This window comes from Mytilus galloprovincialis, chromosome 1, assembly GCF_965363235.1.
Source record: "Mytilus galloprovincialis chromosome 1, xbMytGall1.hap1.1, whole genome shotgun sequence".
Classification (NCBI taxonomy): domain Eukaryota; kingdom Metazoa; phylum Mollusca; class Bivalvia; order Mytilida; family Mytilidae; genus Mytilus; species Mytilus galloprovincialis.
This window is the reverse complement of record NC_134838.1, coordinates 13,803,824-13,831,761: the sequence shown is the minus strand read 5'-3', so window position 1 is coordinate 13,831,761 and position 27,938 is coordinate 13,803,824. Positions and strand designations below refer to the sequence as shown.

The window sequence follows — 27,938 nt, the reverse complement described above, 5'->3', positions numbered from 1 at the left end:
GATTATTTAAAGTACAGAGTCACGTTATAAAAAAAAAAGAAACACAAAAAGTCGCATATACAAAACACACCAGCAAAAAATGAAAGATAATACAAACACATTAAGTACCGAGCCGCGTTAAATAGATATCACATAAAACAATCCAACAGTAAAAGTAATATTATTAATAGAACACAGACAAATGAAAGAACAATATAACACGTTGTTAAGATGCTTAACAACATCAACAGGTCAAATTAAGATAAAAGTACTCTTTCTTCATGTGTATATCATTTAAGAAGAAAAAATAAAGTTGTGAAAAAAATCTTTTTTAATATTTTATTTCATTATGCTCACAATTGCCTTTCGAATGCAACAAAGAAGACAATACAATATGAAAATATAATACAGAACAAATAAGACAATAAGTATTAGTTTAGTTAGTTTGTGAGAAACAACTAGTAGTAGGTCAATGTTATTTGGTCTACCGTTGTATTCTGATTATTCACATTGGCACATCTTATTTTGGGCGTATGGCATTTGCGCCGATTTTAAATTTTTTTATTCTTTCATTTGCGCCGATTTTAAAATTTTTTATTCTTTCATTTGCGCCGATTTCATTTTTTCATTTGCGCCGATTTTATATTGCTCCTAATACAGTAGTTCAGGGAAAGCTTGTTCGCGACCTAGAATTCTGAGTGGGTCAAGCGTTTAATTAAAACTCCTGCGAGAATATACGAGATTTGGTTGAACTGGGGGCAAAGTCATATATGGTACACATCAATATTCGGTGTTTAATAGGCGTTTATTAGGACGCCTGCCGCTTTCCCGTTTACCTGTGAAGTCGTTGAGTGTCATCTGTTTTTTCTTTGTTTATGTTTATGTGTAATAAAGTAAAATATGTAATATTTTGAAAAATTTCGGGACATAGTGTTTAAAAATTACGGGAGAAAATTGGAAAAGAAAATTGAAATTACTGCTTGCAAAAAGCCAAAACGAAATGTTTGATAAAGAAGGAACGAGGTCATTCAAGTCCCTGGAAGCTGTTAAGAACTTTGAAGATCTTTGAAGAAGTTTATGTGCAGAAATATAATTTTTTGTTGATTGAGAATAATTTCCAAAAACATGCTGGCGTAATGGCATTAATTGCCAAAACAGTATAGCATACAATGGTGACACTACATAATTTATTCCCTTTAGCCTTTTTTCGGGAGAATATAGATAAACAATCTAAACCATATGATTGTCATGTAAGACGGAGCTTTTTGAAAAGTTGTTGCTGGTCATAACACATATAGTCGTAATGAATGATATTATGCGACGTATTCAATAAAAAATAAACATCATGGCTTCATAAAATGTTATGTTTTCAATATTGTATAAATAATCTGACCGTTAAACCTTGTACAGTATATACGTTCCTTGTTCAAACCATAATAAAAATATAAAGTTCCCATAAAATCAAACAGCTTCAGATCGTCATATGGAATTAAAATCTTAGCAAAAAAGCCGCACCCACTTATAAGATATATAAATGTCTTTACTCTGACATATATATTGGAATTAACTAGATGTTCTGTATACAATATTATGTATGCTTCACAATATATCAAAATAAAATGCTGAACCCATCTCCCCCTCCTTTCAAAAATTGTCAATATCCGATGCATTTGAATTAAGCACAAAACATTTATGTAAATACACGCATGCAATCAGGGCTAGCATTTTGAACATATATTTTAATAGTACCTAACTGTCAGAACATGATTACGATTATTAAGGGTATATAAATTGTCTCTAACTGTCGCCTGGTGAGATTAATAGTTTAAGGTAAAACTTTATGATACCATATGGCCTAGGTGTTGATTGACTTTTATTTTTATGACCTAAGATCAGTTCCTCAGATATGGTAATGAAATAGCACCTGTACCTTCTTGAATATACAGACGATCTGCTAAGTGAACATCACAGCATGAATCTGTCCATTTTTGCGTGAAGGTAACATTCAAAGTCAGGTGACATATATCTAACCGTTCCTTTTGTAATTAAGATTAATTAAAATAACGGTCAAAATAGTCTGTTTTAATATGTCAGTGGAATCTTCAGCTTTAGAAGAATGTAACAAACTTTGTATTTATAAACGATATAAAGTAGTATTTGGTTTTGAAAGATACTTATAAGATTTTCATTGTAATGTATCTATATTAACAAAATTGCGTAGCGGCACACTTAGATTAAATGTTGAAGTTGGTCGTTATCTGAATACTCAAAGAGAAAATAGAATTTGTATATGTTGCAATATGAATGTTTTGGAAGACGAATATCATTTTGTTTTATCATGTCCAACGTATAGATCTGTGCGCATAGAATTTTATATTTATTCTACTATTCTTGGCCAAATCGGCACAAGTTAGATAATTTATTCTAAATCTCTGACAGTAAAACTATGCATTTATTCAAATGCAGCCGCTTGGAAAATTAGATCACATATAATGTCATAATATTATTGTATACTCTGTAACTTCTGTTCTCTGCTGCCTTTTATTTGTCATATGTTGTATATATTTTCGTTTGCCATAGCATGTGAAAATAAATTATACATATGACTACAGTAATAACGATGCTGATCTGGTAAATCAATAAACTGATAATGCCCCCAGTTTATCAAATCTCGTATCTAATTAGTCGATAACGCAAAATCACGATCGATCTTGCACATGCGCATTGCTTCCCTGAACTAGAGCATTGGATTTACAGGTAAGTTAATACTTGCACATGTACTATACCGTGCAGGTATATTGGTAAAATCTGTTTAAAAACATAGGTTTTAGTTAATTTTGATTCATATTGTTCTGAACTTTGCTGTAATTGATGGACATATTGCACACTGCAACGAGCCGAGAAGTCAATTTTTTTAACCATCGACGGCCATACACATAAGTACGTTAGCAAGACAAAGAAAAGATGGATTTCGTTATTGACAATTAAAACAAATATAGAAGAGACGAAATCACAAGAAAGGAATATATTAGATATGTTGCCTATAAAAACTCAGCAAGAACAGATTTATGATTTTAATGTATTCCGTTTTTATGGATTTGAATGCTGTAAATAGATTTTCAATTCGTCATTTTAGTATAAACCAGAGTGCTTTTATCTAAGGTTTTTACTTCTTGATTTTAAGGTATGTGAATATAGTGTACAACTGGATGACGGAAGAGGTCTATAATGATAAATAAAGAATAACATGACTTGGATGGAGAGTTGTCTCATTTGCACTCATGCCACATCTTCTTATATCTATTTATCTGTAATTAACCTGTAATTTACCTGTAAAAAATCGGCGCAAATGAAAACAAAAATTGCCGCAAATGAAAGAAAAAATCGGCGCAAATGCAAAACGCCGCTTATTTTCAATGGTGATTATTTGGCCCTGTCCCCTCAACCACAGTCTATTGACTTTGAAAATTTTGCTTAGTTTACATTTATTTAATTAAAAAGAATCAAATCAAATCTATTTTGTTTCAAAGTTGGTAAAAAGCATACAATTTAAAAAAAAAAAGAGAAGATTTTAAAAACGACACAGTAAAAGTACATACATAACAAGAAAACATCAGACAAACATGTAAGAACACTGATATAAGTTTATCAACAGATATAAATATATACAAAGCATTTATATTAATAGCAGATATAAAACACAAATTAACAAAGCTAGAAACGTATAAACACTTAGTCTAGTTTCAACAAGGTACACATAATTGTGACCCGCCATGACATTTGCAGGCTTATGGAGGTAGAACGTCATTGTTAGAAAAATTTTAAACATGATATATATCGAGATTCAATGACATACATATTTGTGAAGAAGAGATAAACACTTTGCTCGGCTTCTTTTTTGCGGACGCCGAACTATACATCATAATAATATAAGTTTTGAAGAAGTTTAACTTTATCGTTTGAAGTGAAAAATATTTGAATCTACATTTTAAATTGATCCAAAAAAAAAAAAAATCAAATTTCTGCTCTATAGATTTCCTTCTGAAATATATCCCTAACAAATGCACCGTATAAAATGCATATAAGAGAACACCTACTTATAAACTGTTACGCGTCGCATACTAAGTATAGAGACATGCATAATAAATCTAAATTAAAAAAAGGAATTCTTAAAGCCTACTTTGACAAATTTCAAACTAACTTCATTTAAACAAGTTTAAATTACATGTTCTAAAAGAGAGCTACAAAAAAAATGCTCTGCTTTATAAATTTTCTTTCATAAATGGAGTCTGAAATTTATCCATAATAAATGCACCGTATCAAATGCATATATGAGAACACCTACTTATAAACTGTTACGCGTCGCATACTATGTTTAGAGACATGCATGATAAATCTAAATTATAAGACGAATTTAAAAAAAGGGAATTCTTAAAGCTTACTTTGACAAACTTTAAACTAACTTCATTTCAACAAGTTTAAATTACATGTTCTAAAATAGAGCTAAAATTCGGTTTGTATTGAAGTTTTATTCAAATACGCTATTGAACATTACTAAGAGCCAATAAATACAATAATTTTGTATTTTATAAATTAGTGCCTTTAATAAATAAAAGTCGTCATAGAACAGTCTCATTTGCATACCGGTATTCGAAATGACTCGTTTCCAGTGGCGTAGCTAGGTCATTTAAACCTGTACGCCCGAACTTTGGCGAGGGGTATGAGGACCCCAAACTGAGTGATCCATGTCAAACAATTTCTGGTAGTGGAATATATCTAGGGAGTGAGGTCCTCAGAAGCTAACGAGTTGTCGATAATGAATACCATTCCTTTCATTGAAAACTCATCAGTAGCAACATACTTTAGAATCTAAATGGTTTATTTGTTATGTTGAATTATTCATGTTAATTTGAAATATAATGGTCATTGGATTTATAAAAAGCCATACAGTCTATCGGTATAATACTGAAAAATGAATAAACAAATAATTTACTTTCAAAACTTAGCTTCAGATAAAATTTGTATAAAATGCTTGATCTGCTGAAGTTTCATTTAATTCTATGAAGTTTTGACAATGAATTTGTTGTGTAAATTTTTTAACCCCACACTATTTAGTACCCGTTAATTTTGTCCGTAAATCACGGGAAAACTTACTTCAATATTACGTTCTCAGTCAGTTTACTCTTTTGACCATAAACAGTTTCTGTTCAGCTTCCGGAAAATTTCACAAAGGTTTGGCAAATTTATTATTATTTAAAAATAAGTGTCTCACCTACTAAACCTAGATATTGACGCCGCTGACGTTTAGGATCGCTATGCTGCGCTTTGGCGTCATAAATACAAATGTATGTCACAGGCTCGACAAAACTGTAACCCACAAAACGAATTTAAGGAGATAAAGGATTGCTTAAAACAAAAGGGAAGGGAGTATAAAACACAGTAGCTTCAGACTTGACAGAAAATGAACAAATTAATGATATGGTACCATTTGACTGAAAGTAAATTTCGTCAATTTGATCCGCAATTACAAGCCAAAGAAGAAAGAATTATAAAGCTGATGTACTTCTCACAATCTTTAGATTAAAATATTTTTTGAACAAAATTCAAGTGTACGCCCGGGCGTTTTGACGTAAACGTAGCTACGCGCCTGGTTTCATTGCTATTACAACAACTATGTCATAATAACATGACAGAGAGTTTTGTTTCGGAATATTCTAGATAAATATACAAAAAGCAAATTTTAGACAATGTACCCTCCTAAGCCTGGAAGCGGCTAGTCACATATAGTTAACGGCGTTTTTCTCACAATGATGTTCTACCTCCATAAGCCTGGATATGTCGTGTCTGGTCACATATAAGTCAATCTCATATACATGGTTCAATATAAATAAACTTTAAATAGTAAAAGTGATATAAATATAAGTTACATAATGTGTTAGTGACCTAATATAATATAAATGCATTAGGTCACTAGCACAGTGTGTGACGAATAAGTCCCCAATACTTAGTATTAAGAACGTACTTTCATTTGTCTACACAGAAAACAAATGCCAATAATAACATCTGAATAGCTTAAAATTTGTTTTATGAATTTATTTTAATCGTTCATTGCATATATCAATGTCTTCAGATTTCTGTTTTTTTTTTTTAAAGAGAAGTAACTCCGTAATGCCAACAATAAAAACTTGGTAGCTTTAACTATGTTTTATGAACTTATTTCAACCTTTCATCATAAAGATCTTCGTCTGTTGAATCCTTTCAGATTTTTCCTTAACACGTTGTTGTTTTTATAAAGGGAGGTGGCATCTTTTTTGTTTTGAAAGGGAAGTAACTCCTTACTAACCCCATATGGCAACTAACCATGCATGGTAACTAACCCTATATTTTGTTTAGGACACCCTATATCAAATATAGATATGAGTTAATACTTCAGTTTCATTATGTATATCTGTTATATTCATTTGATAAAATTTACTGTTTGCAATAGCATTAATTGTTCTAAATAATAAGGATGTTTTTATCCCAAGCATAGAAACATAGCCGTATTTGACACAACCTTTTCCGACTTTTGATCTTCAGTGCTCTACAACTTTGTACTTTTTTCGCTTTCGATCTTTTATATCTGGGCGTCACTGGTGAGTCTTGTGTGGACGAGGCGCGTTTATGGCGTATTGAATTTTAAACCTGATGCTTTTTGTTATTCATTAATCATGTGTTTCTTTGTCTAATACGTTCTCCTATTTATTTGTATTGTAGTCCTGTAATATTATGTTGTCATTTCAATGTTATATTTAACATTGCCATTAAAGTGCGAGGTTTGGCATGCCACAAAACCAGGTTCAACCCACCATTTTTTCCTTTAAAAATGTCCTGTACCAAGTCAGGAATATGGCCATTGTTATATTATAGTTCGTTTCTATGTGTGTTATAATTTAACGTTGCGTCGTTTGTTTTCTCTTATTTTTGAGTGTAAATTGACATTGCGATAAGACGTGTCACGGTACTTGTCTATCCCAAATTCATGTATTTGGTTTTGATGTTATATTTGTTATTCTCGTGGGATTTTGTCTGATGCTTGGTCCGTTTCTGTGTGTGTTACATTGTGGTGTTGTGTCGTTGTTCTCCTCTTATATTTATGCGTTTTCCTCAGTTTTAGTTTGTTACCCCGATTTTGTTTTTTGTCCATGGATTTATGAGTTTGAACAGCGGTATACTACTGTTGCCTTTATTTATACATAGTGGTCACGTGTAGTCCTTTAATCAATCATTTTTCTATAAATCTTTAGGAGGTAAGATAAAAAGTGATATATTACAATGAACCTCCAACGTAAATGTACATGCATCGTATTGTTATACACTACAGTTGCAGTTGGTTTTCAGAAAGCATCATAATGTTTATAAGAAAACATAAAACCCTTAATTATATATTTTGTCTAACAATGAAATAAGTGTTAGTACTACATGCAAATTATAAAATTGAAAGGAAAAACTGATTTACAAACCAAACTTTTTATATACTATATCCCAATGTTTGTCCAATCGAGTATTTTAGAATCCAACTATGCATAACTTGATGCTTTGTACATTAATCTGTATGTCTATACAGGGTTTGCACCACCTATTGTAGAGTTGACAGCACTGTATGGAGGCGGTGGAGCTGTACATTCGTCATACGTAGGAGGATGTACGGGTTCACTGCTTTGTTCACGGTTACATGTACGGTGAATGTTAATTCGAGCTGTAAAAAACAAACAAAATATAAATTAAAGATCATAACTGAACTCCAAAGTGTTTTAAAAGGATACAACATCACTGATATAACTGGACAAGCTCAAAAAATATGTCAAGAAGAAGAAGTTATTTTGAGAAAAGTTGTAGGTCTTTCTACATTTGAATTAACATTTTTGAAGATTGAGATGTAAACGAAGTGGTTTATAAACATATGGGGAAAAAAGGGGGAAAAATGGTAAAACAATTGACAACAGTGTGGACAACATCCCTAATGCGCCTCGAAATGAGGAACTAAAAAGTTACGTGTAAAGAAAAAAATCTCTGTGTAGTGATATTGGACATGTTTCTATTTTTCACAAATGACTGAGCTTAACCATTTGTGGTGATTAGGAAAGTAGAGGAACATAGAATAAATGTGTAAAAACTGTGTTCAAAGTATTAAATTTTCAAAGAACTTATTGTGTTAAAAGGGGATATTTTACCACAAGGAGCCGCATCACGAAAGGATGTTCGGGGTATGCTTATTTACGGAAAAAGTAATCTCACTTCGTGCCCCGAAAATTTAATCACATAATTATGTGAAAATGTCACAGCTTCGAGCTATCATACATATCCAAGTTTACGATATGGACCTAGCTACAGGAAAAAACGTTGCCATTATCGCCTATGTAAAAACAAATAAAGATATTGATTGACCCAGTTACTGATGTCAGAAAATAGCTTACTTTACACTGATTTCAAAAATATGAAGATTATTATAGTTTTATATGAAATTAGGTCTGTTGATAGAAAGCCACGTCTGATGTCATATCCATAATTACATAACGCTGACTATAAAATATGCACTTGTCTTTGAAACAAATAAGGTAACTAAAAAGCGGTTTCCGATGTACACAAAGTCATTTCCACTTCATGTAATAGCTAACTTAATGCTGATTCCAAAATTATATAGTAAGTATGTACTCAAGTGATCACACCATTCGGAAGATATCACGAACGAAAGACACCTTCCCGCCATTCCAACAAAAAAAAATCAGTTGAGATCTTTTTTGAGTACGGAAGAAGGCTTTTCGAAAACAATGTAAAAATGAGAGCTAATTTTTACATAGAAAATAAAGTTAACGAGGAAGAGTTTATAAAGCATCATGACTTTGATTTTTTTTTTATTTTACATATATACACGATTCAGCAATCGCATCGACATCTTTAAACGTAAAAACAAAACATTGAACACAAAATAACAAAAACATCATGTTCAAGAAGGAACAAGTTGAGGGGAGAAAATCAAAACAATAATGACTTTTACCACAAAGTCATTTTCAACTCTTTGAAGACAGTTTTCTTGTAGAAGTTAAATATTTATCGATTTAACGGTAAATAAGGAACACAGTTTGCGAATCTTGTTGTGGTAGAACACGTGCTAAAAATGGTTTGTTATAAACATTTTTAAAAGAGGTATCTCTACGATAATTTTGTATCATTATGAAATCAAATCTCATAATTGATCCGGGCAACCAATTTAGGATTCGACCAATGCACTTGATACATATATCTTTTGAATTTTTAAAGATATGGAATTATTGCTACCATAATTTAATACTGAATTCCATCTTTGTATTATTTTAGGCCTTGGTTGTTTCGATGTTATATGCCTACCCCCATCAACATGTACATGTGTTTATATAGTAATGCTGATTGTGTCATTTGCATACTTAACTAGAGTTTTTAAAATCGTACATAACCAAAAACTAGGAGGATTATAAATTGATAATAGAAAAATACGTATTGCCTTCTTGTAAATAACTTGCCTATTAAAAACCTCAAATAAACAAAACGTTCAGGAGCACTGCTATCATCTGGTTGATTTCTCTCATTTGAATTACGGGTGTTTCGGTCAGTAGTAGAACTGGCATGTTCCTGTCTTTCTTCTCTCAATCTAGCATATCGTATATCTTTATTGTTTTGTAAAATTTTCCTCGTCCACGCACATAGACAACACATTAAACATAAACCAAACGAACTAGCAATCACTATTCCAATAATTACTCCGGTAGATCTAAAAATAGAATAATAGTTGTACGGCTTGCAATTAAAAAAAAAATGGAAATCGGAGTGGGGAATGTGTCAAAAAGACAACAAAACCGGCCGTTAGTTTTTTCGTTTGAATTGTTTTACATTCATTTGTCATTTCGGGGCCTTTTATAGCTGACTATATGCGGTATGGGCTTTACTTCATTCCCGCCAAAATCGCCCTTTTGACGGCGTCTTTTGACGTTGTCGGTGCCCCTGAGTATTGTGACGTTACAATGGACCTTTGACGTTCTACACAATCAACAAGATTTGTGTGTAGAAGCCATAAATGTCCCTTTGGCAGCAAGAGGGTTAAGGGCATACGATACAGTTTTGAACCTGTATTTACAAGATGATGAAAATTTGCATGTAGGCTATTTTTTACCTGATTAAATCAAATATATAATAAAAAATATACCTTCATGTGCTACTTTTTGAGTAAAATGAGGTCAAAATTTTGTATATTTGCTCAAAATTCAGATTTGTGTCCGTATTTTCTTTTTCGAAAGAAAGACACAACTTTTTTGTTTTAAAAGATAAACACGAATTGTTTTTTGTTGAATAATCGGTAATTTCTGTATTTTTTAAGTATCATTAAAAATTATGCAATTTTTATTTCGAAATAACTCTATATTTATCAAATGTTCATGAATAGAGGAAAAAACGTCATTTTTTGCTGAATGTTTATCAAAATTAAGAAAATTGCGTTATTTACAGTTTTATAAAATTTGGGTCACATAATCTCCTTGCAAAACGAAAAAAATTGCTGTTTTAAAAAATAGGGGTCCATGCACTCGTTTTCAAATTAAATCAGTTTGAATGATAAAAAACAGTCGAAAAATGCATCTTTTCCCGATATGTCATAGTTTGACGTCGCGAAAATAACATTTTACGTTAGCAACGTCATTACCTTCCCTGTAACTGTATCGTATGCCCTTAAGGTCGTACGGTGACCTATAGTTGTTAATTTCTGTGTTATTTTGGTCCCTTGTGGAGAGTTGTCTTATTGGCAATCATACCACATCTCCTTTTTTTATACAAACAGCAGAAAACAGTGGAAGGCCACCAATACGTCTTTAACACAGCAACAAAATCCACACCAGAGGCGTCCAACAGTTAGCCCCGCAACTAAAATGTGTAATAGTTCAATGATAATGGACGTCATACTAACTTTAAAACTCCGAAATATATAGATGAACTAAAATTGCGGTTGGGTTATATTTATTTATAACACAGTAACTAAGATATATATATATTTTAAAAAAGGCAAACTCACAATTGGTGCAATTTGGGGAAGGAATAAACAGTTTTCCGTTATAAAATTATAGTCTCGACCATCCAGAGGTTCCATTTACATAATTATGTAGATATTGTTCCTAGTAAGAAAGATCTGTCTGATGTAACGAGAATATTAAAAAATTGAAACTACCAGTATAGTGTACAACAGACATTCAATGTCAGTTTCTAAATGTAGGACAAGAAATGAAAAACAAAAATTCGTCATACCTTTCTTGGGAAAGCAAGTTCAAAAGAGACTTAACTCATTATTGTTAGTGTAGAACTGATATAAAAAAAAAAATGCTTTTAGCTTGGTTCTGTTTTGTCAAAACAAGCAAACAAACATCGCTAAATAATGAATTACTCATTTGCAAGTAAATAATTCGACCTCATTGAAATAAATACCTTTGCTTCAGATGGGTTACGCATGAACAAGGTGTGTTCAACTTTGGAAAAGAAAAGAATGCGTCAATATTGCAAGTGAACAAGGGCAAACCATGGGTTGACTGAATCGATATACAAAAACACATTTTTTTTAATGTTTTTAACCTATGATATGATATCAAACAGACCTTGACAAATCTAATTGCACGAGTTCGCTATCTATATTTATGCTTATTTCGGGTTATATGATCGTCAGGAGTCTTCGATGTGAGGTGGCGTCTAGACTAAAATACCCATGAGGTGTTGATACATATGAGCAAGTTTGTGCATCGTAAATTGTTTATTTTAGACTTTTTAAGATTAACGTTTTCAGTATATCACGGTAGGTATAGTGTACGGCTAGAATCGTGGTTTTTCGAGTGATTCGGTCCATTTTTTTTAGTGTAGTTCGGGCTTTTTCGAGTGATAAAACATGCGATAAGTTCAATTAACTTCTATTTCGTGATTATAATAGTTTTTTACATTACTACCCATGTTATATTGAATACTATACATGTTTGGATCAACAAAGAAGCACAATTTCCTTGTATTTAACCAAATAATTTAGTGTTTGTTATTGTGCGGGTGTTTTCGAGAGCAACTGTGAAATCGTTCGTGTTTTTAAACAAATGGTCCGGGTTTTTTACAGAAAATTTGAATAAGAAAAAAGGTATTCTAAAAAAGGACCTTTTCTAGTTTATAACTGTAATTAAGTGAAGGACAATATCATATAATCCCAATAAATCATCAAACATGTTACTTCGTTTATCAAAATGAAGCTTTTTTCAATTTAATGCAAATTTTCGGTTCGAAGAGCGTTCTACAACTACTTTCCAGTGTTCATTTAGAAATTACTTGATCCTTTACAAAACGGTGTTTAAAACATAGTGTAGGGAACTCATATTCATTTTAACTTCATTCCATGCTTCTTTTGATTTTACAGTTAATACTATTTATTGTGGTGATTTAAAAAAAAGGAGTAAGAAACCTAATAGACAGCAGTGAAGAATCAGAAAATGCTTTGTAATAAAAGATATTTTACCAAAAGAGGCCTGCCCCCCGCCCCATAAAAAAATCCATTAATAAAAAATAAATAAAAAACACACACACTTAATCCACCGCATTTTTATTGACATTGAAAATAACGTTTGAATAAAATTTCATATATAACGTCAGGGTACCCAAATTGCACCTATTTTGACAGTTTTTTTTTTACCTACGTTTATTTATGCTTCAGACAAACGTTTTCATTACAGTGGAGATCACTTCTAACCTCTCATTAAATCTGTCAGGAGAACTGTTCTAGAACAGTACGTAGAACTGTCAGCCTGACACCTTTTAGTCAGTTCTAGGTTAGAACTGTTCTAGCTAGAACTGATTTGGTCAGTTCTACCTAGAACTGATTTGGACAGTTCTACCTAGAACTGATCCTGACAGTTCTACCCTAGAACTGATCCTGACAGTTCTACCCTAGAACTGATCCTGACAGTTCTAGCTAGAACTGACCAGATATTTGGTCAGCTCTACTTCTAGAACAGTTCTACGGTTAGAATTGATTTCTGATTCTACGGCTAGAATTGATTTTTATAAATTCTACGGCCAGAATTGATTTATAAATTCTACGGCTTAAATTGATTTATAAATTCTACGGCTAAAATTGATTTATAAATTCTACGGCTAAAATTGATTTTTATAAATTATACGGCCAGAATTGATTTATAAATTCTACGGCTAAAATTGATTTATAAATTCTGCGGCTAAAATTGATTGATAAATTCTACGGCTAGAGTTGATTTATAAGTTGAAGAACACTTTGTCTTAATATAAAGGGTTGGGTAAAAAAGCGATTTAAATTATATAGAGTTTTGCTATTTTTTTTTTTTTTTTGGAAAAAAAAGTTTGTTTCCAGTTTATGTAATGCTAAAATTGAAAGAAAAAATTGTTTTCGGTTTGTCGCTAAAAAAATAGATTCTTCTTTGCCGAAGTCGAAAAAAAAAAAGTTTGCCGAAGTCGAAAAAAAAAAGTTTGTACAGAAAAAAAAACCCATAGCCCCCCCCCCCCCGAAAATCAAATGGTTGCTGCCTTAGAGAACATGTTTAACCCGTTAACCCCGCCATATTCTGCATGTATGTGCCTGTTCCAAGTCAGGAGCATGTAATTTAGTGATTTTCTTTTGTTGATGTGTTACATAAATTTTTGTTTTTCTCTCAATTTTTGTACATAAATTAGGCCGTTAGTATTAGGGGGGGGGGGGCATTATTATTTGAATTGTTTTACATTTGTTATTCCGGAAGTCAGGATGGCTCATTATCACATAACAAAGTTATCGGACCTCAATAACCAATATAATATCTGTTTACGAGTAGTTTTCATACCTCGGACGTCCTGTTTAACAAAAATCTTTTGACCGCATCAATCTAAACTGCCTTTATTTGCTTTTTCTTTCTGCAAATCTATATAGCTGCACAGTACTTCAGTTTTAATTTTAGGTCTAGAGGGACTGTAATATACAAGTAACAGCAATTTTGGAAAAAAAATGTAATTGTTCACATCAATTTATAGTGCCAGCATGCAGGGGCACCTAGATCCAGGCGGGGGGTCCAACTATATGCTCTCATTCATATGCATTGATGTTAAAAAAAAAGTGGGGTTCCAACCCCTGGACCCCCTCCCCTTGATCCTCCAATGAGCATGTCCTTGTTTTATTCAAAATATTGAATCATAAACAAATATCAGTAGTTTTTATACTTCAGATTGAGTCGTGTAATAAAATCTTTTGACTGTATCAACCAAAACTTAGTACCATATTTGCTTTTTATTATGTAAATCTATATAGCTGCACAGCAATTCAGTTATAATTTTAGTTCGAGAGGGACTGTAGTATATAAATAACTGCAATATTGGAAATCAATGACCACAAATTTTTTTTTCGCATTAATTGAGGGTGCCAGCATTTCCTATTTTTATTCAAAATATCGCATCAGAAACAAATATCAGTAGTTTTCATACCTCAGACTGACTCATGTTACAAAATTATTTGTCTGTATCAATCAAAATTGACCATATTTGACAGCATCAACCAAAACTGACCATATTTGACCACATCAACCAAAACTGACAATATTTGCTCTTTTTTATACAACTCTTATAGTCGCATAGTAAATCTGTAATATTTTTATGTAAGGATGGAGTGTATAATCATTATAATACAAATGAACTATATTATAGGGTTATTGCATGAATATTGGGGAATATTGTTCCGAGTAGAATTTTATACTGCGCGTGCTTATATTTTTATTGTTTTGATTGTTCAATATAAACATGATAAAGGAAAGCAACATTGGAAAACAAAATTATGCTCGCATCAGTTTAAAGTGCCAGCATGTCCTCTTTTTAATCAAAATTTTGAATCGTAAACTAATTTCAGTAGTTTTGATATCTCAGACTGACTCATGGATATAAGAAAATTATTTGTCCGCATCAACCAAAACCATGAAAACTGACCATATTTGACCGCATCAACCAAAACTGACCATATGTGACAGCATCAACGAAAAATGACCATATTTACACTTTATAATGTAAATCTTAATATATATATCATTTTCGTATTATAACATCTTATATCAGTACCGTTGTGCAAATCTTTAGACTGATATATATATATAGCCTCATAGTAAATCACTTATACATGTAGTTACATATCACGATGGATTGTATAATTCAAATGACAGCAATATTGTAACACATTGGCTAAAAAAACTTTTTCACATCAATTTAGAGTACCAGCAATTTTCTGCAAGTCCTCTTTTTATTCAAAATATTGAATTGTAAACAAGTTTCGATATACATGTATCAGACTGAGTCGTTTTAACAAAATTATTTGACCATATCAACCAAAACTGAACTTATTTACACTTATCATGTAAATATAAATGGCCTCATTGTAAACCAATAATATTTCTATGTCAGGACGGATCGTATGATAAAAATGACACCAACTTTGGAACACAATACACCTATATTGCTAATCCTGGCTGACCCGGCCTCTTGAACTTTTGAAGCATACAACAATCACTTTTCCATTGTGGCCTCAGATATTTTGTTTTATGATGTCAAATTTTTACGGGAACCTGTGCGATATCCAGGAATGGCAGACAAATAGCGGTAAGGTGTATTTATACCATATCTAAAAATTTAGCGCACCCTTATTTTCTCTCTGTATCCATAATAATGAACCGTCACTAAAGTGACTTTTTAAGTCAGTTAGTTTGTGATGTTTTTTTTTTTAAAACAAAACTATTTTACGGCATCATCCAACACTCACATGACTGATTCATATACTTTATTTTAAAATAAAAAGTACATGTATGGGAAGTTCTCTTCTTGGAATAGTATACTGTTGATATAATTTGAAGACAAATGGAAGAACTTCAAGAAGGCAAAGAAAAATGCATGATTTTGTTTGTAGCCGAACGTCCAGTGGCAAATGCTTCATTCGTGTTCAGATGAGTACATTTTTCTGAGTTTCAGACTCCCAGATATCATTTATAATCGTTATGGATAAGTCTGGCTAAAGTTTTTTTACGTTATAATACAACACTTTTATCATTAATATCCCATAATTCATCCACTGTACAATTTTCGTATGAACATTTGTCAAAACAGAATCTTAAATGAATGTAAATCCAAAGCAAACAAGGTAAATTACGATTAAAATTCCATGAATTAAATGCAGAGATATATTTATGACATGTATGAAGAGACTGTTAAAAACGGGGAACGAAGAAACGTAAACAATGATGTTTCCTATGCAATCTTATAAAAATATTTCTCTGATGAGTTGGATAACCTCCTATTCACTTCGATATGTGTACATGTAACGTATGATCAGAAAGAAATATAGAAAATCTGCTATTATATAGCAAAGTAATTGGAAGTGATTTATTTCTTCTAAATTCTAAAGTGCCCTTACTGCAGTGACGTCAGTTTAGAACTGTTCTACAGTCCTGACTGATTTAGTCAGTTTTGCTGACAGTTCTACGGTTAGAAGTGATTTGGACAGTTCTACCTAGAACTGATTTAGACAGTTCTACCCTAGAACTGATCCTGACAGTTCTACCTAGAACTGATTTAGTCAGTTCTACCTAGAACTGATTCTGACAGTTCTACTTAGAACAGTTCTAGGGTAGAACTGTTCTAGGTAAAACTGTTCTAGGACAGGTTAGAACAGTTCTATGACAGTTCTCCTGACAGTTCTAATGAGAGGTTAGAAGTGATAACCACTGTATGTGCTTATTTTGTAGATGTGTCATTATTTACTATATAGTTACAATTGGATATTAGTTCATGCTTACTCTTCTTTTTTTAAGAAATGGATACTTGTAACATATTGTATTTGCTAATTTCAAAAAGATGACGTTTTGATAACGTCGCATGGCGACGTTTCCATACATTTTGCTTTTTCAGAAAACACTTCATCTGTTGATAAATACTGTGAACGTTTTGTGTATATCTAAATAGATTTACCTATGTTGAAAGACGTGCATAGGTTCAAATCATAAACATACAAATTGTTTAGTCTCTGGTAACTCGTGCAAGATTTCCGCTACTATTTTGCTAAATAGGTGCAATTTGGGTAATCAACAATGAAATGAATAGTTCATTAGCCTAAATATAATCCTTTAGAAATGATAGAAAAATACAATATGTGCATATTTAAGGCTTTCACCAGCTAGATTATCCAGTGCTTCGAAAGACACCAGGAACAACATTGTATCGTCTCGATAAATATCAATATTTTCCATTTTTAGGCACTTTTCTTTTATTGAAAGGAAGTTTTCATGGTGTTAAGTTGCTGTATGACCAATTATTACATAGGCATAATCAGACTCCTCCTCACAGTAGTAGCATTTAAACATATATCTCATCTTACACCATATATGCATGTTCGTCTCAATCCGAACTGCCTATGCTTACATTATATTGTTGACATCATGAACATATACTGTACATGCAATTTATAAGATGTGAGAAAAAGAATATATATACTAATGAACGATATTTGTTTATAAAATGCAAATGTCAATACACCATTTGCCTTGAAAGTACTTAATGTGAACCTTTATTTTATAGTTTTGAAATGTAAATGATTATACACCAACACATAACATTTTTAGCTATAAGAAATGTGTATAATCACTCTATAAAACAAGGACGCACTCGAAAAAACCCGGACATGAAGAAATGAATTTGGTCTCAATATATCGTTTTCAATGCAAGAACAATAATTTTTGTAAAGTGTCTGTATATCTAATAATTATATATTCCATGTATTTATTTCCGTCGACATTTAATTACATTGGTATGTATATAAAAATGGCTTTATTCTGTATTTTGGAATAAAAGCATTGTAATGCTAAATTCAACTTTTTGAACGAAAAACAATGCCAGAATGATAATATCTCTTTTGCTCAAATACTAACATAACTTGTAGAACCTTGTATATTACACTCAAGCTTCTATATCACGTCTTGTCAGAAAGGAAGTCTGTTTGTTTACATTTTTTATCATATTCACTCGAAAAAAGTGGTCACACTCGGAAAAGCCCAAACAAATCACTCGAAAAACCACAATCCTAGCCGGACACTATACAGTGGAGATCAGTTCTAACCTCTCATAAATTCTGTCAGAATCTGTCAGGAGAACTGTTCTAGAACAGTATGTAGAACTGTCAGCCTGACACCTTTTAGTCAGTTCTAGGTAAGAACTGTTCTAGCTAGAACTGATTTGGTCAGTTCTACCTAGAACTGATTTGGACAGTTCTAGCTAGAACTGATCCTGACAGTTCTACCCTAGAACAGTTTTAGACAGTTCTAGCTAGAACTGACTAAATCTTTGGTCAGTTCTACTTCTAGAACAGTTCTACGGTTAGAAATGATTTCAAATTCTACGGCTAGAATTGATTTATAAATTCTACGGCCAGAATTAATTTATAAATTCTACGGCTAAAATTGATTTATAAATTCTACGGCTAGAATTGATTTATAAGTTTTAAGAAATATTTGTCTTAATATAAAGGCTTCGGCAAAATAGCGATTAATATTATATAGAGTTTTGCAATTTTGCAGGTTTCATTTCAGATTTATAATCGGCAAGCCTGAGAACATGTTTAACCCCGCCATATTCTGCATGTGTGTGCCTGTTCCAAGTCAGGAGCCCGTAATTCAGTGATTTTCTTTTGTTGATGTGTAACATAAAATATTTGTTTTTCTTTCATTTTTTGTACATAAATTAGGCCGTTAATTAGTATTATGGGGGGGGGGGGGGGGGGGTTATTATTTGAATTGTTACATTTGTTATTCTGGGAGTCAGGATGGCTGGTTATCACATAACAAAATTATCTGACCCCATTAACCAAATGTAATATCTGTTAACGAGTAGTTTTCATACCTCGGACGGACCTGTTTGACAAAAATCTTTTGACCACATCAATCTAAACTGACATTATTTGCTCTTTCTTTCTGCAAATCTATATAGCTGCACAGTACTTCAGTTTTAATTTTAGGTCAAGAGGGACTGTACTATACAAGTTACAGCAATATTGGAAAACAATTTTGTTCGCATCAATTTATAGTGCCAGCATGCAGGGGCAGATCCAGCCATTTTAAAAGGGGGGGGGGGTTCTAACTATATGTTCCCATTCAAATGCATTGATCGTCAAAAAAAGGGTGTTCCAACTCCCGAAACCCCCCCCCTTTTGATCTGCCAATGAGCATGTCCTCTTTTTATTCAAAATATTGAATCATAAACAAATATCAGTAATTTTCCTACTTCAGACTGAGTCGTATAATAAAATCTTTTGGCCGCATCAACCAAAACTTACCATATTTGCTTTTTTTATGTAAATCTAAATAGCTGCACAGTAATTCAGTTATAATTTTAGGTCAAGAGGGACTGTAGTATATAAATAACTACAATATTGGAAATCAATGACCATCAGAAACAAATATCAGTAGTTTTCATACCTCAGACTAACAGTAACATGTAATCATGTAACAAAATTATTTGTCTGCATCAATCAAAACTGACCATATTTGACAGCATCAACCAAAACTGACCATATTTGACCGCATCAACCAAAACTGACCATATTTGCTCTTTTTTATGTAACTCTTATAGTTGCATAGTAAATCTGTAATATTTTTATGTAAGGATGGATTGTAAAATCATGAAAATACAAATGATAGAAATATTGGAACACAATGTTACCTAATTTCATTTGCATCAATTTAGAATGCCAGCATGTCCTCTTTTTATTCAAAATATTGCATCATAAACAAATATCAGTAGTTTTCATACCTCAGACTGACTGGTATAACAAAATAATTTGTCAGCATCAACCAAAACTGACCATATTTGCACTTTATTATGTACATAATTTCAATCTTAATAGCCGCAAAGTAAATCACGTATATTTTTATATCAGGATGGATTGTTTAATATAAATGAAAGCAATGTTGGAAAATAAAATTATGCTCACATCAGTTTATAGTGCCAGCATGTCCTCTTTTTCATCAAAATTTTAAATCGTAAACTAATTTCAGTAGTTTTGATATCTCAGACTGACTAGTGAATATAACAAAATTATTTGTCCGCATCAACCAAAACTGACCATATTTGACAGCATCAACCAAAACTGACCATAATTACACTTTGTTATGTAAATCTTAATATATATATATAGCCGCATACTAAATCACTTAAATTATAGTAATACATATTACGATGGATTGTATAATTCAAATGACAGCAATATCAATGAATATTGGAACACATTGGCTACAAAAAAATTTCCACATCAATTTAAAATATCAGCAAGTCCTCTTTTTATTCAAAATATTGAATTGTAAACAAATTTCAGTGGTTTCGATATATCAGACTGAGTGAGAGTTGTTTTAACAAAATTATTTGACCGCATCAACCAAACCTGAACTTATTTACACTTTATCATGTAAATATACATGTATATGGCCTCATTGTAAACAAGGTAAACTAATATTATTCCTATGCGAGGACGGATCGTATGATAAAAATGACGCCAACTTTGAAACACAATACATTGTACACCTTATCGCTAATCCTGGCTGACCTGGCCTCTTGAACTTTTGAAGTATACAATGACTTTTCCATTGTGGCCTCAGATATTTTGTTTTATGACGTCAAAATTTTACGGGAACCTGTGTGATATCCAGTAATGGCAGACAAATAGCGACAAGGTGTATTTATACCATATCTAAGAATTTAGCGCGCCGTTATTTCCTCTCTGTATCCATAATAATGAACCGTCATTACACATGCTGAAGTGACTTTTTAACATGTTTAAGTCAGTAGTTTGTGATGTTTTTTTTTTAAACAAAACTATTTAATGGCATCATCCAACACTCACATGACTGATTCATATACTTTATTTTAAAAATAAAATAAAAAGTACATGTATGGGAAGTTCTCTTCTTGGAATAGTATACTGTTAATATAATTTGAAGAAGGCAAAGTTTGTAGCCGAACGTCCAGGGGCAAATGTTTCATTTATGTTCAGATCCAGTATATTTTTCTGAGTTGCAGACTCCCAGATATCATTTATAATCGTTATGGATAAGTCTGGCTAAATTGACGAGATGGTGCAAATGTATATATTGTTTTTTTTACGATATACAACACTTTTTTCATTAATATCCCATAATTCATCCACTGTGCAATTTTCGTTTGAACATTTGTCAAAACAGAATCTTAAATGAATGTAAATCCAAGGCAAACAAGGTAAATTACGATTAAAATTCCATGAATTAAATGCAGAGTTTTATTTATGAAGAGACTGTTAAAAACGGGGAACGAAGATGTTTCCGTATGCAATCTTATAAAAATATTTCTCCGATGAGTTGGATAACCTTCTATTCACTTCGATATTTGTACATGTAACGTAATAAAAGTCGTTTGATCAGTAAAAAATATAGAAAATCTGCTATTTAATATATAGCAAAGTAATTGAAAGTGATTTATTTCTTCTAAATTCTAAAGTGCCCTTACTGTAGTGACGTCATTTAGAACTGTTCTACAGTCCTGACTGATTTAGTCAGTTCTGCTGACAGTTCTACGGTTAGAAGTGATTTGGACAGTTTTACCTAGAACTGATTTAGACAGTTTTACCCTAGAACTGATCCTGACTGTTCTACCTAGAACTGATTTAGTCAGTTCTACCTAGAACTGATTCTGACAGTTCTACTTAAAACAGTTCTAGGGTAGAACTGTTCTAGGTAGAACTGTTCTAGGACAGGTTAGAACAGTTCTATGACAGAATATTCTGACAGTTCTAATGAGAGGTTAGAAGTGATCTCCACTGTACCTACCGTGTATATGTTAAATATCAAATAAGAACACTTGAGTCAAATCAGTGAACATGGCAGTTGATGTCCCTTTAAAACACGTTTCAGATATTTAATGATAATGAAAGAATTACAAATTAGAATTTTAAAAATAACATCTTCAGATATGCATGTTCAAAAAGTGAAAATTTACAGATGGAAAACATTTATATAATTAATATATATCCATCTCTTTGACTTACAAGCTTATTTCCGCAGGACAGCAATAGAAAGTCTTACTACTGTCGATGTTTTCGTCATAGCAACATCCATGATCACATAAAACCTTTCCACAGTATACTGGAGACTGGTGGGATCCTAAAATTTGAAAATATAACTATACTCATTTTTACATTGCAACGTGTTTGTTAATTTTATACGTCTTAAATAATAAAATTGTGCTTGGAAATGCATTTTTACTTTTTATCTATTGTATATCTGAGATATAATTCATCTTCAGTTTGCTTACTTACTTCTTGTCTTTACGCATACAGGACTATTGTGAAAATTAATCAAACAGGGAGTACCTGTATAATCAACAGGGAAAATTGGTACATCTAATATATATAAAACAGGAAAACTTGTTTCGATTTTAATACATGTAACTATCTCAGGTTCATTGTTTATTACTCCGAACACGTATTCCATGTAAATATGTGTCTTTTTCAGTGTTTGGAAAAGTCTAAACCTAATTCTAAACTCTTCGTAAAAACACGTAAGAATTCAATTTGGCATGTTACAAAGGTAGTCCTCTTTTGTTTGTTGTATCAAGGAAGAAGAATATCAATTTCAGGTACGTTCCATACACCTGATGATTTCCGTGTAAACATTCAATATTAGGTACATTTTGGTTCCTCACATTAGAGAAAGTCCTAACGTCTTCCCCTTCAGAGGATCCAAGAATGAAGATTCCAACAGATATTGGAAGATGTATACGTATAACTGCTTTTCAAACTGAATGAAAATTCCAATTAGATAATTTTGTCTTTATAGTGTCCTCTTTTTGTGTATTGGTTTTACCAGAGACATATATGTATTATATGTCTCTGGTTTCACATAAGTCTTTATTTAAATGATTCATATGCTGGATAGCATGAAAACCACCCAAAAACTACAAAAACTACAAAAACAATGATGATGCATTGGAAAGAAAGCTTGATTAGTGTGTATCGTACAGTATATTTTTGTATTTTCATCCGGTGAAAAAGATAAGGAGATTAAGAATTCGACAGGGGTTACAAGAATAAATTTAATAATATTGTTCTTTGTTTCTTCTTTTTTTACATAAAACTTATATAATAAAGTGATACATACCTTTGATATAAATCAAAACAACAATGTAAAATATTGTACATATATTATACGCCATTTTTGAGTTATTCAAACGTGACACCCATACATTGAAAAGAAAATAAATTACTTCCTGCTTAGGTAAAAAAAACATGTTTACTTCAAATAAATTGTTCTCATCTTACAATATATATCACATGACTAAATAGACCCTGTCTAATCAGTGTCTGCGCAACCTCTCTTTGCACCGCACCGAGACTGTGGTGTCGATTATACAGGAACCTTTCTCGTGTCATTTTTAAATTATTTAGCATCTAGAATTTTCCGCCATGTCCTTTTTTTCTTTTTTTTTTTCGGTTGGTATTGTTCCTCTTGATAAATGATTTAATTCGTGTAACATTTAAGTGTTGTTTTTTTTTTTTATCGAAATCACTATTCATATATGATTATACATGACGAATCTTACGGAAATTGGGTTGAATCTTATTTTTATTATATTCTAGACAATAAAAATATTATAATTCTAGTGTATAGAAGGTGTAAAAATCAGTATATATCCAACTAATGGAGCCACCACCTCACTTTTTTGACGACTTGATAAAGTGTCATATTTGACCAAAAAATAATTGCATGTTGTTGTGATTCACAACGATAGCATCTAGAATCTATAATAACTCACATCTAGCCTGTATTATTTGTGATAAACAGTGACATTTATCGTTTAATTCTTGGTACTTTCCAATGTTCGAATATTTAGGGGAAAAGGACGAGACATTCTTTGACAAAATCTTGGCTCCTTTATAAAACATTCGGTCAGACCCTAGTTAAGGTTTGCAACGTCTAAGTAGTACTACAAGTTATTGCATGTTGCATGTGATGAGAAATGTATATTCATACTATATACGCTGGTGAAGTTAAAGTATTGCTGGTATGACGAGCAAAATGTATAGTTACAAAAGTTAAAACTTCTCGTTTTCTTCTGATTCTGGAACTTAGATGACCACTGTATGACTGTAGTCAATTTCGAGGTTATAAAAACGTCTATAAGTGAGACAGAGGAAACTCTAACCTTTTTTTATATCTATAGTTCTGGGAAATATATCAATGGACCGAAGCAGTAGTTTGCTTTGTTGATAGAAATACCATCGTCAATATACCTGAATGTGATATTAAATAATTTAGTTTCTTTGATCTTCTTGATATTGTTGTTTTTTCAAGTGTATGAAAATAAGACAAAATGTTGCAGAGAGAGACCCCCAGTTCGTTCCAATAGGAATTCCGACAACCTGATGGTAGGCTCATACAATTTATGATAGGGAATAAAAAGTATCGATATTTAGTAGGATTTTAGACTAATTCTTCACACAAATAAAGTAAATGACTTCAGTTCATTCGTTGGTTCATGTCTGTCATATTTGATTTTGCATTCACTGATTTGTTATAAATTAGGCTGTAAAGTACATGTAGCTATTGAATCGTGAATATTGTTTCATAATTTTCATGACGCGGCCTTTTATAACCGACCATAAGGTATGGTGTTTTCATTTTTGCTCATAATTACTATATTTGAACTTCGTAGGTATTTGTCTCATGAGCAATTATACAACATCCCTTATGTTTACATAGGAACACAAAAATCATAAAAACTAGGTCCGTTTTTGTATTGATACGCAGACAATAACAGTATTCCTTAAATTTGACAACTCAATCGTTGTTTGTCTATCTAATTTATTAATGTGAACTGCTGCCAAAGAAGATAATTTATTTTAATGAACAATCGGTATTCTAATGAATTTCATTTGGTATAGATACTAGTATTGGTTTTGTTCATTATTAAAGGTCAAATGGTGTTCTAGACTAATAGTAAGAAGGCTTTATATTGTTGATAAAGTCAATATATGCTCGTTGGGTAAGATAAGAGGTAACAAGGTACCGCTTGTCGGTTTAATAATAAGCAATTTTTTACATGATATGTTGCAATTATATTAAAAAAAATAAGTATACAATAATTCAATATGCAAGATGACAATGCATGCAATAATACAAGATTTAAAATTCAAAAATAGATTAACATGGATAAAAAATTAGTAATAAATGATGTTTTACATTTGTGTTTATCGTTAATAACGTTTATCAACTATGTACATGCGTTCATAGAACTTTTGCTTCCTTTCATGTTGTCATGAGCAAGGTTGTCGTAGCTTGGAGGATAAGCTGGGTTTCCTGTACTTGGAGGATAAGCTGTGTTTTCAGTACCTGGAGGATACACTGTGTTTCCATTATTTGGTGGATTAATATTTAGTTGTTCAGTGCTGCCCATAATATTCACATTACTTCCAAACGTTGGCGGAAAAGCAGTTTGAGGGTCTAAAAAATATGACAAATTCAAAATTAAAACAGTATAACCTGGTTTGCTTCATATTGCACGCTACATAATAGATAATACAATACGGCACCACAACTCTTCTTACGATAAACTATTATTCAAACAACGCTAATTTCAATAACCTGAAGAATAAAATTGAGAATGAAAATGAGGAATGTGTTAAAGAGACAACAACCCGACCATAGAATTTGATTTTAGATTCTTCTTTTTATACTGATAAATTAAATTTTCATATGGTAAAATATTTGATAAGAAAAACAATAACATCATTGAATGTTTTTTTTTTGTCTTGTATACACAACTTGATTTTACGTTCTCGTTCTGTTATTTCGGAAGGATAGTTGTCTTATAGACAATAACTCCACACCAGTATTCTTTATTTTTTGTGCTCTTTAGTAGTAAAAAAACCAACATTAATTTGTATATATTTATCTCGTGCTGTATGAAGCCTTCATTATCCAGCGCACATAGACATGTATGTTGTATATGTTGCATTCTTACAGGTTATTATTTTTATTCATTTAATTGATAAATAATCTGTATTACTTTAAAACCATTTACACCTAATTTAAACGTCTATCTTACATGTTGAGGGGGCGTTACTTCCGGAAGTTGTTATGTATGCCACTGGTGGTTGAGATGGTACCTGGCCTTGCACGTCTCGCTGTGCTCTCATACTTCTGCAGATACAGGAGATGATTGAAATAAAAATAGACAAAGCGACGAGACTGCCAATAACTATCCCTACGGTCTCTGCTGTTGATCTATGTAACGAAATGGACAAATGGTTTATATGTTATTAGCAGTTGATGATAAACGAATGAAAATACTATCAGATTTGTTCCTACACAGCTACTTTTGCATAGGTACTATTTCTGTACTAAAAAAATGCAGTACTGGAAATTTACTTTTAATATTTAGTACTATTTCTTTACTTTAAAACTATTGTAATATTTAGGTACTTGTATTTTACAGTACTTGATTTGTACTAAATATTTTGGTACAGAAATATTACAATATTCCATGTTTGAAAATCATAACTTTGAGAGATTTGAAATAGAAAAACTTTCAAAATGCTGAAAATGTAACGGTAGTAACCAAAAATCTGTAGTACCTAAATTTCAAGTACAAATAAAGTACTATAAAATACAGGTACCTAAATATTACAATAATTTTAGAGTAACAAAATAGTACTGAATATTAAAAGTAGATTTCCAGTACTACACATTTTTAGTACAGAAATAGTACCTAAAAAAAAAATGCAAAAGTAGCTGTGTACACATGTATGGAAAATTTAAACATGGTATGAAATGCAGAAAATTTATTTGATATATTGAATACTAGTTATACATACACAAACTATCATCATTTTTTTTATATAGAATACAATATATATAGCCCTTTTTGTGTATGCATGTTGCAAATCAAAATCCATCACCAATTTTGGAAGCTCGTGTCGTCACGAATGTTACATTTCGTTTTTAAATAAATGTTAATTTTAAAATGCCGTAATTGCTGTTAGCCAATCAAAATGACGTATTGTAATGAAGCAATTATGACTAGTAATGTATTTTGTATGAAATGAAATAATGCTCGTTTCTAACATACATACATAGTCTTGGATACAGAGTAGCTTATGTCGTAGTCATAAGATGAGGAACAACATGGACTTGATAAATAACTCAAACAACAGCCATAGATACAGTATTTGCTTCTTAGACTTGAATAATACGAATAATAGCTACTTCTGTTATAACAGGTTTTACTGTACACAACTCCTAAAAAACAAATATTTATTTACAATTTTATTGTGTTTATAGATACAGGAAAAGAAGAAATAATGCTATATAACCGTAAAAATCAGTTGATACGCATGTACATGTAGCATAATAGTGTTTTTCTTGGTAATACAATGTCATGTGCTTATCTGGTATCAGAGTAATCGACTAGAATGTTCTTTCTCTAACTGAATAATGTTAAGATGCATTGAACTAGAGAGAAACAATCTGAACACAGAGAGTCAAGCGTTTTGAGCATTTAATTGGTTGAGGAAGATTTTCTGTGTGGTTCTGTTATTGACTTTCACCGTATTCCTCTTACTTTATTCATTATTGTGATTATTAATGAGGGGAGGCTAGGTAGATACCAATGACACACAACTGCCAACACTCAGGCAAACGACATTTAGAGGTCAATATACAGTCGTAAACAATAAACTGTCTCTACCCAGTATGTCAAAATATTTTTTTTTTAAATGTAAAGCATTTCTCAAAAACAAAACAGAAAGATCCGTGGACAACATCAAATTATCCGAGTAACAAAACATTAAGATCAAAATAAATATTGTACCCTCCGAGCGA

General features: G+C 31.8%; 1 protein-coding gene and 2 long non-coding RNA genes across 3 annotated transcripts in view; all 3 read right to left on the bottom strand.

Moving 5' to 3' along the window:
- Window positions 1-304: 304 nt before the first annotated feature.
- On the bottom strand, window positions 305-23,346 carry LOC143066217 (uncharacterized). The gene is made up of 4 exons (XM_076239219.1): window positions 23,217-23,346; window positions 22,106-22,220; window positions 9,519-9,766; window positions 305-7,717 (listed from the first exon to the last, which is right to left on the bottom strand). The coding sequence occupies exons 1-4, from the start codon at window positions 23,344-23,346 to the stop codon at window positions 7,578-7,580; spliced, it is 633 nt and encodes a 210-aa protein (XP_076095334.1). The 3' UTR covers window positions 305-7,577.
- LOC143066227 (uncharacterized) overlaps window positions 305-27,938 on the bottom strand; it is a 257,038-nt gene continuing 229,404 nt past the window's right edge. The window contains exon 2 of the long non-coding RNA XR_012975525.1: window positions 305-6,535. This is a non-coding gene — a long non-coding RNA (uncharacterized LOC143066227). The remainder of the gene's footprint in view (window positions 6,536-27,938) is intronic.
- LOC143071182 (uncharacterized) lies at window positions 25,244-27,356 on the bottom strand. Its single transcript, XR_012976818.1, has 3 exons — window positions 27,191-27,356; window positions 26,164-26,342; window positions 25,244-25,559 (listed from the first exon to the last, which is right to left on the bottom strand). It is a non-coding gene; the product is annotated as an uncharacterized LOC143071182 (long non-coding RNA).

What these genes read in the sequence shown, in the direction of transcription:
- LOC143066217 (XM_076239219.1), bottom strand. Translation starts at nt 23,346, where the DNA reads ATGTTTTTTTTACCTAAGCAGGAAGTAATTTATTTTCTTTTCAATGTA. An exon ending in TGTTTTGATTTATATCAAAG is followed by an intron (nt 22,221 to 23,216) that starts GTATGTATCACT and finishes TTCAAATTTTAG; the next exon opens with GATCCCACCAGTCTCCAGTA. An exon ending in TGTCCTGCGGAAATAAGCTT is followed by an intron (nt 9,767 to 22,105) that starts GTAAGTCAAAGA and finishes TTCTATTTTTAG; the next exon opens with ATCTACCGGAGTAATTATTG.